The sequence below is a fragment of the Balaenoptera ricei genome, chromosome 19 (assembly GCF_028023285.1).
Source record: "Balaenoptera ricei isolate mBalRic1 chromosome 19, mBalRic1.hap2, whole genome shotgun sequence".
In the NCBI taxonomy this organism is placed as follows: Eukaryota; Metazoa; Chordata; class Mammalia; order Artiodactyla; family Balaenopteridae; genus Balaenoptera; species Balaenoptera ricei.
In genome coordinates this window covers 63,872,682-63,890,157 of record NC_082657.1, presented here as the reverse complement: position 1 = coordinate 63,890,157, position 17,476 = coordinate 63,872,682, and the positions used below count along the sequence as shown (strand labels likewise).

The following is a 17,476-nucleotide window of genomic DNA, read 5'->3' as shown; positions in this document are numbered from 1 at the left end:
CACTGGCCAGGCGGAGGCCTGGGCAGCACAGCCACTCCCAGCCAACCAGCCAGAGCCAGACAGTCCCAGAGGCCCCTGGGGCCATCGCCAAGCCCAGCTCGCCTCCCAGACCTCTGCCCAGGAGTGGGATCCGTGGGGCTGCTCCTTCTAGCACTGGACACACTCTGGGGGGCCTAGCAGGTTGGCAGGGTCAGAGGTCATCACTGGGCAGGACCTGAGCCTGGACCACTCCTCCCGAAGGGTTCCCAGGAGTCATGTTGCTCTCCAGGTGGGGAACACATGCAGGTGGCCCGGCCCCAGCCTCGGGCAGCACCTGCCACCATGGCAGAAAGTGGTGTGGGAGCAGCGTGGGGGTCTCTGGGGAAGGCTCAGCTGGACCTGACTGTGTGTTCTGTGCACGCAGTGTCCCAAGGCTGTGCGGGAACCTCGTGAGGAAAGTGAGGCACGGAAGGGGAAACGCCTTCTCCAGGCCACACCTCCCGGTGGCAGAGCTCGCTTCGAGCCCAGCAGGTTGACTCCGGAGGCCAGAGAGGGCCGGGGACGTGACCCCAAGGGCAGGCCAACCCGAGTTCCGGGGGCAGCTGCCTCTTTCGGGAGCCTTTGTGGGCAGGGGTCCCCTGCCCACCAGCACCCCAGGAACGACAGGCGGGCAACCCGCCTGCTCACCCTGCCCTGCCCTCAAAGCTCTCAGTCCCTGAGTCCCTGCCCTCTCCAGAGGAAGCCCCCTAGCCCTGGACACAAGGCCCAGCCAGCCATGAAGCCTGGGGAGGCTGACCCACCTGCTCCAGGCCTTGGCGGTCTCAAGGATGGGATTTTAAGCCCCCTTTCATAGAGCAGGTGGACGGTGGAGCGAAGCCTGACCGTGGGCGCTCCTGCTGGCTTTGGGGAGCTCTCTGGAGGTGCTGATCAGACGGCCTTCCTGCTGCTGACTCTGGGCCAGTCCTTCAGCCTCTCCCAGCCTACAGCCTTCCGTAAGACGGGTGAGTGATGGATTCTTCACACAGAAAATCCTGCAGATCAACAAGAAAAAGGCAGGAGCCCCAGTCAGGAAAATAGCAAAGGCTGTGAACAGGCTGTCTTCAGAAGAAGAACTTTAAAAAGCTCATCAGCATAAGAAGAGGTGTTTAAAGTCATTTTAAAAATCAAGAAATGCAAATTAAAACACAAGACAGATCTTCCCTTGCACTGAACTGGTGAAGATGAGACAGCTGGATGATGAGGAGAGTGGCGCTGCCTGGGAGACTGGACCCAGCCGCACGGTGTGCAGCGTGCTGGGCGGTGGTCCAGGGAGCTGCGGTCCCGGCCGAGGTAGGTATTAACTGACCCTCCCACCCAGCTGCTCCTCCCGGTTATAGCCCAGGGTCACAGGAGGACCCCTACGCAGCTGGTGCTGAGGCAGTGTGGCGTCCACCCCCCTGCTGTGTAACAAACCAGCCCACTCACTGGCTTAAACATGCGACAGCCATTTGCTTTGCTTGTGAAACTCCCATCTCGGCAGGGTTCAGTGGGGACATCTTATCTCTGCCCCACCTGCAGCTTCAGCTAGGTCAGCTACCTTCCAAGTTGGGGTGACCCAAGGTCAAGGGGTTGGGGTCATTTGGAGATTTGTCTACACGTCTGCCATCAGTGAGGGCCTCAGGGTTGTGGGAACAGCCGTGGGAGGCCTGCATTCATTTCCTGTAACTAGCTACCGGGGAGCTTAAAACAACAAAAATTTACTCTCAAAGTCCTGAAGTCTGAAGTCAAGGCGTCCACAGGGCCGTGGCCCAGCAGAGTGCTAGACCAGAACCCTTTCCTGCCTCGTCCAGCTCCGGGGGCTCCTGCAGTCTCTGCCTGTAGCTGCAAGTCTCTGCATCCATCATATGCCTCCTCCCGAAGTATGTAACCTTCCTCCTTACAAAGACATCATTCTGACAGGGTTTAGGGTCCACCCTAATCCAGTCTGACTTCATCTTAACTGGTTATATCTCCAAAGATCCTATTTCCAAATATGCTCACATTCCCGGGTTCCATGGATTTTGGACATTATTCAGCCTTCATTATTCGGCCCCTTCATGCAGCTGCTTTCCTCCCAGTCTGTGGCTAGGTCCCAAAATTGAGCGTCTCAAGACAACAAGGCAGTTTTATGACTTAACCTGGAAAGCCACGCAACGTCACTTTCATTCAACGGGTCGTCTATGCGACTACTCCTCTAAGGGAGGACGGTGCAAAGACCTGCCCAGGTTCGAGTGGCACACTGAGACAGAGCTATGCTCCCTGGAGTAGCACACAACAGTTAACAGCGAACACCTGGGGCCACGCAAACAGCACTCAGAACAGGAGCGGAGAAGCAGAGTTGGATACAGAGCAGAACATCGGATCCGCTGCCTGGAAGCGACTCTGACCTAAGCAGAAAGGCGCCTTCACGCCGCCTCAAAGAGGCCCGGGTTGCTGATTTGTTTTTTGGGGGGGGAGGAGGGAGGGTGCGGCGCCCCCAGCAGTGGGAGCGCGGAGTCTTAAACGACTGGACCACCAGGAAAGTCCCCTGAGGTTGCAGTTTTAAGTCACGCTGAAACGCCCGGCCGGCTTCCAGCTGGAGCGCTGGCCCCGCCAGAGGGCGGCTCGACCCCTCCCTCCCTCCCGTATCTGGTCAATCCCCGTTAGGCAACGAGAAGGGTCCCGCCCCTGTTGGGTAGCCCCGCCCCCCGGAGATGGCCCCGCTCCTGGAAGGCGCACGAAGAGCCACGGTACCTGCTTCCTCGGCACCCTGGCGCTCCCGAGGGTCCAGCTCGGGAGGTCGGCGCCCGCCTCGGTGGGAGCGTCCACGGTGTTTCCCCTGTCCTCGGCTCCGCAGGCCGTGGAGATGCGTCGCGTTTGTGCTCCCGGGCCCTCACCAGGCCCCGCCCTCTCCGCGTTGGCGGAGGGGGCGGTGCCCGAAGAGACCCCGCCCCTAACGTCACGGCCGAAGGGCGGAGCCGGCCCCGGCGGAAGCGAGCTGCTGCTGAAGAGGCCCGAACAGAGCAGCGGGCGTTCGGGGACTGCTGGTGACAGACAGGTAGGGCTGTCGTCCTCCGGGCCCACAGCACGATCTGGTGGGCAAGGGGGTCTCTGCTCGGGAAGGGAGACTCAGGTGGCGCACGTCTCCAGGGAAGGGGGTACTGTAGATACCAGGGGCGCACAGTTGGTGGGGGACCTGTGGATGCAGGCGGGGGCTCTGGAGGCGCGCAGCGGACAGGGAGGGGCCTCTGGGTCCTGATATACCCTATTCCCGCCCGCAAGCATGGGCAGCAGCTCGCTGTCCGAGGACTACCGTCTGTGCCTGGAGCGCGAACTTAGGCACGGCCGCGCGGGCGTGTGCGGGGACCCATCGCTGCGCGCCGTGCTCTGGCACATCCTGGTGGAAGACTTCGACCTGCATGGGGCGCTGCAGGATGACGCGCTGGCACTACTCACCGATGGCCTGTGGGGCCGCGCCGACCTGGCCCCTGCGTTGCGTGGCCTGGCCCGCGCCTTCGAGCTGCTGGAGTTGGCCGCCGTGCACCTGTATCTGTTGCCTTGGAGGAAAGAGTTCACCACCATCAAGGTAGGGCGCCGGGCCGAGTTGGGGCCCCTGCCCAGTCTACTGGGGGTTGGCTACCATCGGGACGGTGGCTACCGTCGGGCATAAAGGATTTCAGGTGTTCTCAGAGGCTGATGGGTTTCAGAGAGCTTAGTGTGCTGAGGGGTCCTGGGCGTGTTGGAGCATCTCTTGGCCGAGGTTCCCCTTCGTACTCCTGGGGCTGAGAACATGGGGTGGGTGGAGGTCACCTGTTTGGATACCTGCCTTCCGAGGGGGATCCTGCTCCTTAAAGCTTGCATGACTGCCCTCCCCAAAGTGGCTTTGTGGCCCCAGTTACCATAGAAATCCTAGGACAGGCACAAGGGAAGGACTGGGCATTCCAGGGTCACTCTAATCTCTCCAGGGTGTGGGCTGATCCCATTTGTGGAAGAGGACATGAGATGGGTTATCCCCTATGAAGTAGGCAGGGGCTGGGGGTGCCCCTGCATGTCCTAGGGGAGCCGGGCTAAACAAGAACCTAGCTCACCCTCCAGCCTGGGTAGAGCTGAGCCCGGGGCCGGCCGGGCCCCTCCAGGTGAGCTGCAGGCTGGCAGGAGGGGTCAGGCTGCCTTGTGCTCTGAGCTAATTCAGAAGAGTGGGAAGGTAATGATGTCACTGGGCACGTGGGCGGCTGCCTCCACTGGTTGCCATGGCAGCAGCAGCCTCTCTCAGTGAGGTGAGCCTCGGAGCCCACTGCTCCACTGGGACACCTGCTGGTCTGAGGTTCTAGGACTTTCATTCATCCATTCAGACCAGAGGGCAGGATGCAGCCCCATGGGGGGCCAAGAGCAGAACAGACAGGCCTGATCTTGAGATGCTCACGGGCTTCAGCACTGGGCAGACCTGGACGGGGTCTGCTTCTGCCGGCTCTGTAGCTTGGGGCAAGTTACCTAATCTTTTGGAATCCATTCCTTCCTCCATGAAGCAAACATGAGAACAGTCCAGCTCAAGGTCCATTGTAAGGGGTGAAGGCACAGCTCTGAGAACAATCTTACACACAGCAGTGCCCCATCTGTGGAGGTACTGTCATCAGCTGTAAGCAAAGGGACACTCACAGGGTCCCAGAATCAAGGAACTGTAGACACGTGAGAGACACGTGATCACCATCCTAGGAACCGTTCTAGTTCCTTTGCAGCCTGGAGCCTCCAAAAACTACAGATGTTCCATCCGTGTGGTGGACAGCTGCACAGCTGGAGAAGTGAATGGCTAGGCCTCTGTCGTGATAGGGAAAGCTCTCGGAAACTGGAAAAGCAGAGTTCAGAATGAGGCGTTCAGGAGGCTACCTGCTCAGAGCAAATAAGCACCTGTATTCTTTGTGTGTTTGCATGACCACTCAGCAGGTACACAGGAAACTAACTAGAGTAGCAAACCCCCACAGGTGAGAGGAGGTGGAGGGGACCCAGAGGGCAGCGAGATTTCTCAACGTAGGGGCTCTTTATTTAGTTTGTTCTATGACCCAGGTGAAATGTGTTAGATTAAAAAATTGTGATGCCCGGGCCTACCTCAGCCAGTGAGATCAGAGTCTCTGGGGGTGGCCCTGAGCATCTACTGTTTTTTTGTTTTGGGCTGCGCAGCTTGCGGGATCTCAGTTCCCCGACCGGGGACTGAACCCAGGCCCCAGCAGTGAAAGCGCCGAATCCTAACCACTAGACCACCAGGGAACTCCCAGCATGTATGTTTTTAAAACAGCTCCTCTGGAGGGAGTGTCAGCACATCCCAGACCGCCTTGAGGCCATGCCGCCCCCTGGGGTGAGGATGGTGGCCCCCAAAGCAGGCCACAGCCGGGAGTGCAGCCGAGGGCAGGGCAGGTCTGCGGGACGGTGGGCTGCCGCCGACCGGCCCCCTCCCTTGCAGACTTTCTCAGGGGGCTACGTGCACGTGCTGAAGGGCGCACTCTCGGAGGACCTCCTCATCCAGAGCTTCCAGAAGATGGGCTATGTGCGCAGGGACGACCACCGCCTCATGGTGGCCGCCCCGCCCCCCGCCCGCCAGCTTGTGCAGGTGGCCCTGGGCTGCTTTGCCCTGCGGCTGGAGTGTGAGATCCTGGGCGAGGTGCTGGCGCAGCTGGGCACCAGCGTGCTGCCGGCCGAGGAGCTGCTGCAGGCGCGGCGGGCCAGCGCGGACGTGGCCTCCTGCGTGGCCTGGCTGCAGCAGCGACTAGCCCGTGAAGAAGAGCCACCACCTGTGCCCCCCCGTGGCTCCCCGGCCCGGTGCCAGGCCCGGCTGGACCTGTACCGGGACCTGCAGGAGGATGAAGGCTCAGACGAGACCAGCCTATACGGGAGACCCTCGCCAGGCCCCGACTCACCGCCCACGGAGCTAGCCTGCCAGCCTCTCTTCTGGGAGCAGAGCGCCAGACTGTGGGGCGTGGGGGGCGGGGCCTGGGAGGCTGAGGCCAGCAGCCCGGCCTCGGAGGAGGAGCCCGAGGCCGAGGTCTTCTCCCTCTTCTCACTGCGCCAAGAGCTGCTCAGTCGGCCCGGAGACCTGGCCGCCCCCCAAGCCCCTGGAACCCCTGAGCAGGCCAGCCCCCGCCGAGTCCCCGAGCCCCCTGGCTACCAGACACACAGCTGCCTGGGACCTGGCGCCCTCCCCGCCCTCTGCTGTGACACGTGTCGCCAGCTGCACACTGCCCACTGTGCCGCCCTGGCTACCTGCCGCCTGGGCCACCCGCTGCGCGCCCTGCACGGAAACCACCAGCGGCGCCTGTGGCTTCAGCGAGCCCAGGTGGACGCCTTGCTCTACGATGCCCCTAGGCCCGCCTGGCCCTAGGCCCAGGGCTTTCTGGAGACATGTTCCGCGGTGCTTTTCTGGGCCTCATCCCTCCTCAGGCCCGGGCCACTGGCCACCCTGCCCCTCCTGCCCCCCAGGGGTGCTGAGCACAGCAGCGGGTCAGGGGTCATGGCGTCTCAGCCCCGCTACGTGAGAGGTGGGGGCCCAGTCTTCCTGGGAAAGCTGCTGGCCCGCCCCCAGGGAGCACCCTCCCCCTCCTCTCCCAACCCTCCCCGGCCCCACCACTGGCCCCAGTGCCGCAGCTCCTGACCTGCTCCCTGCAAGTGCCCAAGGGGGTGCTCCACAAAGGAGTGTCCTTGGGGGCTCAGGTGACCTCAAGAGCCCCTGAGCTTTGCTAAGACCATTCTAGGGGCTCTGCCAGGTGCATGGCTGACCCGGCTAAGAGGACCTGGCCCCCCATGGGTGTCACAGACCTGCACTGAATGAGCTGAGTGCTGGCCTGAGACCAGCCCCATGGGCTCCAGTCAGAGCTGGGTGGGGAAGCTGGACCAAAGGACAGAAGAGAAATGATCTAGTCTCCAACCAGAGTGAGTGCCCACGAGTTCCAGAGAACAGCAGGCGGGAGATGGGGAGCCACAGAGCCCGAGAGGCTGTCACCCCACTTCCGGGTGGAGCATGGGGGCTTCTGAGCAATCAGTACCCCAGCAGCTTCCCTGCTACATCTTCCTGCTGTCCGGCTCCGGAAGGCAGGATGGGAGATCTCCAAGGCTCCCACCCCAGAGCCCACCTGGGTCCAGTGGTAAAGATGCACCAGCTGCCAGCCACCAGCCTGCTCACAGGGCTGGAGGGGGTGGGTCTGCCCACCTGGGCCTGGGGCGGGGCCAGTCTTGTGTGCGGCTCCTCCTCCCCACACCTGTCTGTCACACGAATCACAACCTCAAAGTACATTAAAGGACGCTGGATCCAGCTGCGTCTGTGAGGAAAGCGTTTATCTCTCCGAGGCCCAACCATGCCCCTCCCCAGGGGGCTCAGTGGGGAGTGGGGACAGGGCACAGCCCCCAACCCAAGGCCGTCCCTCTGGTGGGCTCAGAGCCGCCCAGACTCCAGTCCACCAAGCTGGCTGCACCCCACCCCCCACCCCTCCTTCCCACTGAGTCCTGCAGCCCCAGCGGGGGGTCACCGTAGCCTCTCCCTTCCCAGGCAGACCCTGGGGATCAAGTGGGGACAAAAGTGACCATGTGGGATCGGCTCGTCCCAAGCCAGAGAGACCTCCTGAGATGGGCCCAGCCAAGTTTCCTCCTGGGAAGTGAGTGTCTGAGGGCTTGGTAACAGGTGGACCCAGCCCAGCCACCAGATGGCAGAGCCACGAGACGACAGAGCCACCAGGTGGCGCCCGGCAGGCCAGCCTCAGGGTGTCTGGGCCTGCAGGGCGCACCCACTGGCATCCCCCCCGTGTCCCCACCCTGCCGTTCTGGGGCAGCGGTGGGCAGAGGAGGTGCAGGAAGCGGTGCAGTCAGCTGGAGCAGCTGGTCGGTCCTGGCCGAGCGACAGGCCGGGCCCCAGGGGCCCCCGCCCTCAGGGCTTGCAGCGCCGGCTCTGGCTCTCAGCGCCTGAGGACGTGGCCGGGGCAGCACGCTTGTTGCGGTGGTGGGGGAAGGTGGGCATGAGCTCCGGCTCGCAGGCTGCAGGGAGGGGGCTGCTCAGCGCCAGGTGGGAAGGGCCCCCCACGCCTCCCTCTGCGCCCCTCCTGACCCTGCACACGGTTCCTGCGGCAAGAGCAGCCCGTGCCTGCTCGGGCCCCACCGCCCACCTGCCCGACACCGGCCCCGGCCCCGGACAGGGGCCCCCAGCCAAGCGCCGGCCAGGGGGCGGGGGAGACTCACGCAGGGGCTTCTCCTTGAAGTAGGAGCTCTCCAGGCAGTCGCCGGCCGTCGCCCTGGAGAGAAGGCCTTGCCGTTCGTGGGGCCCGGGCCTGGCCGAGGCCCATCTCCCTCACACCCGCCCCACACAGCAGACAGCTGGGTGGCAGATAGGGACCAGGGACCCAGAAATCCACAGGAGACTCAGAAAGGGCTTCATGACCTGGGTGGGCAGAGGCCCAGGCCTCACACGTCCGTCTGGGAGGGGCCCTCTCGGTCACGGCACCCCTGCCCGCCCGCAGGCCGGGTCAGCACCTTTTCTTGGGGTCGTACATGAAGAGAAGGTTCAGCAGGCGCAGGCCGGCCTCCGAGAGCCACGGGAACTTGTGCTTCAGGTTGTTGTAGGGCTGCTTCCTCAGACTGTACTGGCTGACCAGTGGCAGCTGGGAGAAGCCCTGTCGGGGGGGGAGTGGCAGCTGCAGGCTGGTGGCCGGCAGGGGGCAGGAGAGGGGAGGGCAGGGCCGGCACTCACCGGCCAGATGTTCTCACTGGGCGTCCCCAGCAGCTGTACGATCAGGTCCACCTGGTGGATCTCGGAAGTGCCGGGGAGAAGGGGCTTATGGGCCAGCAGCTCGGCCAGGATGCAGCCCACGGCCCTGCAGAGGAGCACGGGGCCTCAGCTCAGCTCCTCCGGCTCTGCAGAACACCACTCCGCCGGGACCCGTCCCCCGTGTGCTGGGGTCAGAGGACGGGGGCAGAGCTGGGAGGAGGTAACGACGGGAAGGGCAGGTGACCACTGGGTTCTCCCCCCGGGCCATGTGACCTGGCACCAGCAGGCCTCTCTGAGTGGCCACGAGGGCGGGTCCTCAGTGATGGGGGCCGTGAACGCCGAAGCCGTCTTACACTGCCTCTCGGGACCCCAGGCGTAGGCCCACCTTCCTGGGAGCTGGGAGGCTGGCGAGACCCCAGCCCCACTCCTGCCCCGCCAGCTCCCACAAGACCACCCCGCCCTTCCCAAGGCCCTGGGCGCATCCACCCCTCACCACATGTCGATGCTGGTGGTCTGCGTGGTGGTCCCCAGCAGCAGTTCAGGGGCTCGGTACCTGCGAACAGAAGCCCCCACCTTGGGCCTGGCAGTTCCTCTCCTCCGGCCCGGCTTCCGCGAGGCACTGTGGGCTCTGCACCAGCCCACCCACCGGCCGCCACCCTCCCTGAGAGCCAGAATCGGCCTGGACGAAGGAGCATGAAGGCCAGCTCGGCTGTCCCTTCCACTAAACCCGCCAAACACGACAGCACACGAGGCAGCAGCTGCTGTCACTGGACGGCTCCCGCGTGCAGCAGTGTCCTGTGCTGGCCCGTTCTATACAGGTCGGGGCTGAGTGACACATGGCAGAAGGCATCCTGCCCTTAACCACAACCCCGTTCTTCTTCAAAATGTCGAGTGAGAAATAATTACAGAGGACATACACTGTTCCTGTCCTCCCGTCAGTGAAGCCACCGCCCCTTCCGAGCAGCTCAGAGCCAGGCTGGGGGTCTGGCTGCCGCAGGGCAGAGCGGCGCCCCATCTGGACGGGGCAGGTCCTTCCCGGTGACAGCCCTGCTCTGCCTCAGGAGCCATCCACACCCAGCCTCCGAGTGTGTGCAGCCCCACAGCTTAAAAACCTCCAAGGTCCTTGTGCAGCTTCAGCATGACCCCCCCACTTCCCATGGTCCCCAGGGACTCACCAGAGGGTGACCACCTTGGGGGTCATTGGCTTCACCGGGATGCCATAGGCCCGGGCCAGGCCGAAATCCGCTGTGACAGAGGCAGACAGACGGGAGGGAGAGTGTCACCCAGTGAAGGCTGCCCACTGACGTCTACAGCCAGCTTGTAGCGTGCAGGGTGCTTATCGGGACCGGCCCGCCACCCCGTCAAGGTGGCGCTCATGGAGGCCCCCACCACAGAGCCAGCACCTGCACCCACCTGTCTTCACGCAGCCCTTATCCGTCATGAGCAAGTTGGAGACCTTCAGATCCCTGTGACAGAAAGAGAACACCAGTGCTTCCCAGGAAGCTGCATGGGGTAAAGAGGCTGCTGTCACCGTCGCAGTGATACTTAGAACATTTCCCCATACGTCTCCTCCTGTTTGCACTTCTATTTTTTTTAATTTTTTTTATGTGGACCATTTTTAAAGTCTTTACTGAATTTCTTACAATATTGCTTCTGTTTTATGTTTTGGATTTTCTGGCCGCGAGGCATGTGGGATCTTAGCTCCCCAACCAGCGATCGAACCTGCACCCCCTGCGTTGGAAGGCGAAGTCTAAACCACTGGACCGCCACAGAAGTCCCTGCACTTCTTAAAAATGAGGACGGCAGGCAGTGCAAGGCGATTTGGCAACTGGGAACACCAGAGAGAGCTCTCAGTAATTTTCTGAGAACCTGGCAGAGGAGGCCGTGAGCCCAGGTCTGACTTCCAGCGCTGTGTCTGATCCCCACCCAGGCCATGCGAGCCACCGAGGGCACACGGAGCTGCTGCCTGCAAGGTCCTGCCCGGGCCTGCAGGACCCTCCCCTCTGCCCCTCCAGTCTCTGCCCTTCCTGGCCCGCCTTCCAGTAAGGCTCTCTCCACGGCAGCACTTCTCAGAGCCCGACTCGCTCGCACCATCGGCCCCTCAGAGAAGGAAACAGGTATTACCTGGTCCTGGACCGACCCCCAGGAGCAGTTACAGAACCTCTACTGCCTTGAGGCTGCGCCTGCTGCTCTCCTGCATACTGGGCAACGTCGACTGGCACTGGGTCAGTACTGGCAGTCACACCTCCCCCACGTCACAAGCCAGCACTCCTCTGGAGAAAGGCCTCCTGAGGCCCTGCCCCCACCCAGGCCCGTGGCCCCGCCCACCTGTGGATGATGAAGTTCCGGTGCAGGTACTGGAGGCCCCGGAGCACCTGCAGCACGATGCACTTGACCTGCAGGGGGGCCAGGACGCAGGGTCAGGGCAGCCTGCGTTCGCCACAATGTGCCGAACGAGGACTTGGGAAGCCCGCCACCACAGCCCCCAGCCTCACACCTGGGCCTCAGAGAAGGGTGTCGGCATGTTCTCCAGAAGGCTAGCCAGGTCCTGCTCACAGTAACCCATCACCAGGAAGATGCTGAAAAGAAGAGGGGGAAACGCAGGCCACCTCCCACCTCCTCCCAAGTGGGCCAAGGGACCCCCCTGGGGCAGCAGGAAGGGCAAGAGGGAGGGGGCTGGGCAGGACCCAACGTGGGGGCAGCAAGCAGACCACTCACCTCTCCAGGTGGTTCCCCACCACCACCTCCTTCAGCTCCACGATGTTCGGATGGCGGAGGCGAAGGAGCAGCGTGATCTCTCGAAGGCTGCTGATGGGGACCCCTGCAACCCAGCCCGGCCTCAGCGAGCCCCCCCCACTGCAGCCCAGCCCGGCCTCAGCGAGCCCCCCCCACTGCAGCCCAGCCCGGCCTCAGCGAGCCCCCCCCTGCAGTCAGGACCCCCTGACAGCCTCAGTGACGCCCAGCCCTGCAGACAGGGACCCCTCACAGCCTCTGTGACCCCCCCCTGCAGACAGGGACCCCTCACAGCCTCTGTGACACCCAGCCCTGCAGACAGGGACCCCTGACAGCCTCTGTGATGCCCAGCCCTGCAGACAGGGACCCCTGACAGCCAGCTACCTCAGTGAGCCCCCAACCCCAGTCCACATCAGCTCTCAGGGACCCCCATGCCCGCCGCTGTCAGGGCTCTGCCTGCTACCTCAGGGAGAAGCAAGGCCATCCTAACCAGCACCTTTAACCCTTCCCTCCTTCATCAAATGCAAGCAGCACTCTACTGACCCCTGTGCATGGCAGGTGGCCCCCAGTGAGCCCAGCACAGCCCCGCCTGCACAGGCAGCCAAGGGGCTGTCGGCAGGGGGATGTGGAGCACACAGGGGCTGCCGGCTCATTCTTGGGTGGGAAAGCCCTGTGGAGGGGTGACGCTGAGCTGAGACAGAAGATGAGGCAGAGTCGCCCAATGGGAGGGTGAAGGGGATGAACTGCACAGGGCTTGGTGGGGGCAGAGGCCTAGAGTGTGTGGGAGGGGCCAGGCTGCAGCCCCCAGAGATTAGCCTCCTTTGACCATCATGCAGACACCCTTGGGAAAGCAGGCGCGACTTGGGGGGGGGCCTCAGGCAACTCGCATCTTCCTCCCCCTCCCACACGAGCTCAGAGCAGTCCGCGGCCCCTCCGCGCTCACCGTCCTTCTCCTTGTCCATCCGCACTTTCTTCAGGGCGACAATCTCATCCGTTTGGGTATCCCGGGCCCTATCTGGAATGGAAACTCCTCCAGGATAGGATCCAAGCCCGACCCCACCTTGTGGCCTCCTGCCCCACGGGGGCTCCCTTTCTCTTCCCCCTTGACTGCTGGGTACCCTGTGACAGCCCGTCCACACTCCTTGCAAGCAGAACCCGACCCTGTGAGATGTGCTCCCTGGGGCGTCCTCTGGCTTGAGCTGGTACAGGGCCCCTGGTTGTGAGAAGCTCCCTGTAAGTTTTCCTTCTTAGAGCTGGTATGCAGATCATGCTTTGTGCTCTGTGGTTACTATGTTCTAATAGCAAATAAGGTAGCTTTTCTTGAAAAAGGAACTCTTATTTTGTCAAAGCTGGCTCCCCAAAGCACTGTGCTGAATTGCGCATCTTCCAAACCCGCAGCAGTCTGACGCACACCAATGCCCCAGCTGCTGTGGATGCAGCTCTGGCCGCTTTCTGAGGTGTGTACTTTATGGCTGTAATAGCTACCTCTACTCACGGGCGCACATTAGCAATCCGATGCTTGCGTTTATTCAGGAGTGGTGTGAAATCTATGGCAATTACACCAGGGATTAGAGGTCACCTGTCCCCTCCTTCCAGCCCTGCCACAGCTGCTGCTGCTGGGACAGTCCCTGGGCCCCCAGGCCTCCCACCATGGCCACTCACACACAATGCCGTAGGTGCCTTCCCCAATGCGGTTCAGCTTCTCAAACTCCTTCACGCTGCGGCACCGTCCCAGCTGAAAGAGAGAGGTGCTGGCAGTGAGGGGATCTGGCAGCTAATGGAACCAGAGATGGATATGGACACTCAATTTGTACCAAAAAGCCAGCTCATGTTCTGCTCACCAAACAGAAAGGTGACCACACACCTGGGTTTGTAGGTGAGAAAATGGGGTGATGATGCTGGCCACTTTGAATGTGAGATCAAAGACGGTCTAACCACTCCCTTTCAATTCCACGGTCCCGATGTGTGCTGCCCAAAAAGAGGAACCACCAGCCACATTTGGTTAAAATTAACTAAAATGAAACTCAAAGTCCAATTCTTCAGCTGCACAAGCCATGTGAAGTGCTCGATGGCCCCATGCAGCTTATGGTGACCGTCCTGGACGAATCAGAAAACAGAGCATTTCCACCATCACAGAAAGTCCACTGCGCAGCACCCCTCTACATGACGCTCTGGGGTTTTCTCCGGCCGCCCAGTGGTTAGAACTCCGCACTCTCAGTGCCGAGGGCCTGGATTCAATCCCTGACCGGGGGAACTGACATCCCACAAGCTGCAGGGCGAGGCCATCAATAAATAAATAAAGAAGCAAGCAAGCTCTGGACGTGGAAAAAGCTTGAAGAACTTCACGAAACATCTACCAAGCACAGTGGAAACACTTCTGCGGCAAAAACTGTCTCAATCATCCACATGTTTCTTCCTCCTTTGAGTTATGAAACACGGCCCAGGGGCACATAGCCACCCAGCTGGTGGCCATAGTTCCCAGCCTCCCTTGCAGCTGGGTGTGACCATGTGACTAAATCCTGGCCAATGGGATGTGAGCAGAAGGGACAAGCGCAACTTTCTGATCAAAGGAGGCTGCTTGCCGCTCACTCCTTCCTGCCCCTTGAGGCAGGCTGGGATTTGGGTGGGGCACAGGTGGAGCAAAGAGACAACCTGAGTGCCTGGCCCACCTGTGAGACGTTAGGGGAGCCAGAAATAAAGTCCTGTACTTAAGCCACTGTATTTTGGGGTCTCCATGTTCTAGCAGAGAGCCTGTACCCTAATACACCTTCAGCTGTAACAGACTGAATGAGCACCTCCCCTTGGGTCGGAGAAGCACGTGCGGCAAGGTTCAAGTTCTAACAGCCCTTCTCTGGACTCCCTGCCTCTATTTACCTTGCCCTCCATCCTGGGGAACGAAGTCAGAGTCACCTGGCCTGTACTGAAGCCCTTCCACGGTTTCAGCTCGACCTAAGTGTCCTCTCTCCCTCTCGGCTGCACCCCTGGCGCTTCCCGTACACTCTGTACTTCGCGGGACTTTGCCCCTGCTGCTCCCCAGGCCTGGCAAGAACCCTCCTCATCTCTGCGTGTCCAAAACGCAGTCACACTTCCCCGCCCAGGAGAAATGCTACCGCTTCTCAAAACTGCTTCCTGGCCCCCAGCTGAAAACATTCTTTCTCTGAAAAATCCCAACACTTCGTCTCGCAGCACCTACTATCCTGCACTGTCCTCGTCCGGGTATGTCTTAACTCCCCACCGAGAGCAGCTGCTGCGAGTCTCGGTGATGAACGACGGCAGCGGACGGCTCAAGGGGGGTCCTGCGCTCACTCAGCCAGTCTGTTGGGATCCTTACTGGACACTGAGGCGGCCTCTCAGAGCACCAGCAAGTGGTTAAAACAATCCGCCGCCAGGGTTCACACCTACCCCTGCACTAGCCGTCTACCTTGGAGAAACCACCCAACGCCCCTAAGCTTCACCCTCCTCACCTCTACAAAGGGTCCCCGAGACGACTAAGTGACAGTTACACACGCCGAGGCCCCACACGGAGTAAGGCACAAACGAAGCTGCCAGGTCACAGGTGGGGCCCCGCGCCCGGTGCACCCACAGCCCGGTGGGAGACACGCCTCCAACTCTTCCCATGGCTACTGTCTCCCGACACGAGGCGCCCGTCCCCGGCGCAAAACTAAGAAACGCCCGCGCTGGAGCGCGCTTTGGCCGAGGCGGCCGGCGGCCAGAGAGCCGGCCCTTCCCTCGCGCGGGCGTGACACGCCCCGGGGTCTGCGCACCGGCCGGGACCGGAGTCCCGGACGGCCGCCGCCGGCTTCCGCGCCTGTCGCGAGGAGCTCTGGGACTGTCGTTTCCCGCTCGTGCCGGAGACCTGGCGCTTCAGCGCGACACTGAGGGCCCCAGTGCGTTTCGGCTCCGCCCTGCCGCCGGCGAGGACACAACTACCCCGAGCAGCCCCTCGTCGCACCCTGTGCTCTGGAGGCACCGTGAAGAAGCCTTCCTTACGGATACACTTCAGACGGATCTGTTCCGGCTCCGGCTCCGGCTCCCCCATGCCGAGCTCAGCGTCCCCACTTCCCGTGTGCGCAGGCGCAGACGGGTGTTCCTCGGAGCAAGCGCACGGCCTACTTCCGGGGCGTCCCCTCCTCAACAACGGTTACCAAGGAAACCTCCCGAAGACCCCACCCCACCCACGAGGACCTCAACTCCTGCGAGGCACTCGGACTAGCAAGGTTCTAGCTTTACTTTTAAGTGCGGGCACGTGACCGCGCTGGGGCGCTGAGTACCGGCCGCCGGAGGAGGAGGCCGAAGTCCGGGGGGCTGCAGTGGGCTGGGGGGCGGCTGCGGGGGCCGCGGGGCCGCGGGGCCGCGGGAGTTGCGCTGTAGAGCTCTCCCTCGGAGCACTGGAGGGCTGACCTGGAGCCAGGGAGGGAGGAGGCTCGGGCAGGGCCGGTGAGGACCGAGAGCAGAGGGCGCGTCCGAGAGCTGTGGAAAGAACTGACAGGACGCGGCGACGGAGGGACTGTGGGACCGAAGGGTCACCCAACACATCCGTGTTGAGCACCCACTACGTGCTCGGCCCTGTCAGGCTCTGCCCTGGCGGACCTTACATTCTAAATGGAGGCGGTCAACAAGTAAGTAAGGCAGACGGCGTGCTAAGGAGAAAAACGAGGCAGGGCAGTGAGTGGCCCGTGTAGGAGGAGGGGTGCAGCTTCTCCTGTCACGGGGACTGTACTGTAAATGCTAAAATGATGCGAATGTAAGTTCAGGGCGTTTGATAATTATGCAATTAAATAATCATGAGTCAAAATGATTTAATTTAACCTAATTACCACATTCAGTTCATTCTGGTTTTTAGAATTCTGATAAGCTAAGCTCACGGCCAATAATGAGATTAGAATTAATGCCATGGTAAGTACAGTTTTTGGATTATTTGTTTGAGATGCTCAGGGCAGGGGTAGGAGGAGGGCAATTTCTAGGTCAAATAATAGAAATGCAACAGCTACTAGAAACTTTATAGAGAAGGAGAGGCATGCTGACCCAATGGGTTCAAATTCACCTTTGTATGGGCTTGATTTTTCTGTATAAATATTTAGTCGTGGAAGTCAGGATGCATAAATAAACATACTAAATAAATACAAATAAGGATGTTGATAATATGTTAGTAAACAATGTCAATATGAGATTTCTTTTTTCTTGGGTTATACCAAAACTCATGGATTGGAAGTCACTTGTACTGTTTACTACTAAGGAATATGACCCTCATCAATAGACAGAGACAGACCACGTGGACGGCCTGCTGAGCGTTCCAGGAACGAAGGAAGCTGACGTGCACTGTCATCAGACTAAACGTACGCGCTTGGACGGGCAGGGCACTCTCTCCAGCCACCCCGGAGGAGAGGGGCCTCTGACCCAAGGGCTGCTGGTGAGGAGGGACAGCTGAGGCTAGGGGTCCCCTGAACGGCCCCTCCCCACCAGGAGCCCTCAAACACAGCCAGAAAGAGGGGAAGTCATCAGTTCAACTCACCTTCTCCCAAGGCAGCTCTGACAAAGCCACTTCCACAGTTCTAAGTGCCATGGCTGCCACCACACCTGCATCCGCATTCTTCTCCTGGATCCTATAATACCTTGCATCCTTAATACTCAAGCTAGGAGCCCTTGGACCCTCCAAGGTGACTGTGCACTTCCCTGTTCTGGGACCTAACACCTTAAGGTTTCGTCCTCAGAGTCCGACCTTTTGTTCAAGGGTGGGGGACACCTCCTCCACTGTAACTGCTGAGTGCTTACACCACGCTCCTTCCGAAGCGAACGGGAAGGGTTCTAATGCCCATCCAGAGGCAGCAAGAGATGGGCATTAGAACTCTGCACAGCCAGACAGCGCCAACAGGGTCATCTCTTCACCGATTACCCCAGAGTCACTCTTGCCCTCTGCCAAGCTGCCTGCGGCTTTGGAGAAGCTGGGGAGAGCCTTGTTTACTGAAGGGGCACCTGCAGCTCTCCACAGGATAGGGCAGCCCTTTGCCATCACCTCTGAGACTCGGA

The 17,476-nt window shown here is 61.0% G+C and overlaps 2 protein-coding genes across 8 annotated transcripts; one reads left to right on the top strand and one right to left on the bottom strand.

The window, feature by feature from the left end:
• Positions 1-75: 75 nt before the first annotated feature.
• SPATA2L (spermatogenesis associated 2 like) lies at positions 76-7,273 on the top strand. Its single transcript, XM_059903540.1, has 3 exons — positions 76-3,034; positions 3,259-3,562; positions 5,432-7,273. The coding sequence occupies exons 2-3, from the start codon at positions 3,260-3,262 to the stop codon at positions 6,344-6,346; spliced, it is 1,218 nt and encodes a 405-aa protein (XP_059759523.1). The 5' UTR covers positions 76-3,034; position 3,259; the 3' UTR covers positions 6,347-7,273.
• A 6-nt stretch (positions 7,274-7,279) lies between these two features.
• Positions 7,280-15,536, bottom strand: CDK10 (cyclin dependent kinase 10). 7 transcript variants are annotated; one of them, XM_059903545.1, is made up of 14 exons: positions 15,402-15,493; positions 13,314-13,417; positions 13,112-13,184; positions 12,393-12,464; positions 11,435-11,537; positions 11,214-11,295; positions 11,045-11,112; positions 10,130-10,182; positions 9,892-9,961; positions 9,210-9,269; positions 8,699-8,822; positions 8,482-8,621; positions 8,191-8,243; positions 7,280-7,989 (listed from the first exon to the last, which is right to left on the bottom strand). In XM_059903545.1, exons 4-14 carry the CDS (start codon positions 12,409-12,411, stop codon positions 7,883-7,885), a joined length of 879 nt encoding a protein of 292 aa, XP_059759528.1. In that variant the 5' UTR covers positions 12,412-12,464; positions 13,112-13,184; positions 13,314-13,417; positions 15,402-15,493; the 3' UTR covers positions 7,280-7,882. The 7 variants fall into 7 exon arrangements, with proteins under 7 accessions (XP_059759528.1, XP_059759529.1, XP_059759527.1 ...); XM_059903546.1 differs by having other exon boundaries at positions 15,440-15,457; XM_059903544.1 differs by lacking the exon at positions 15,402-15,493 and adding an exon at positions 14,914-15,353.
• Between the last annotated feature and the right edge of the window lie 1,940 nt (positions 15,537-17,476).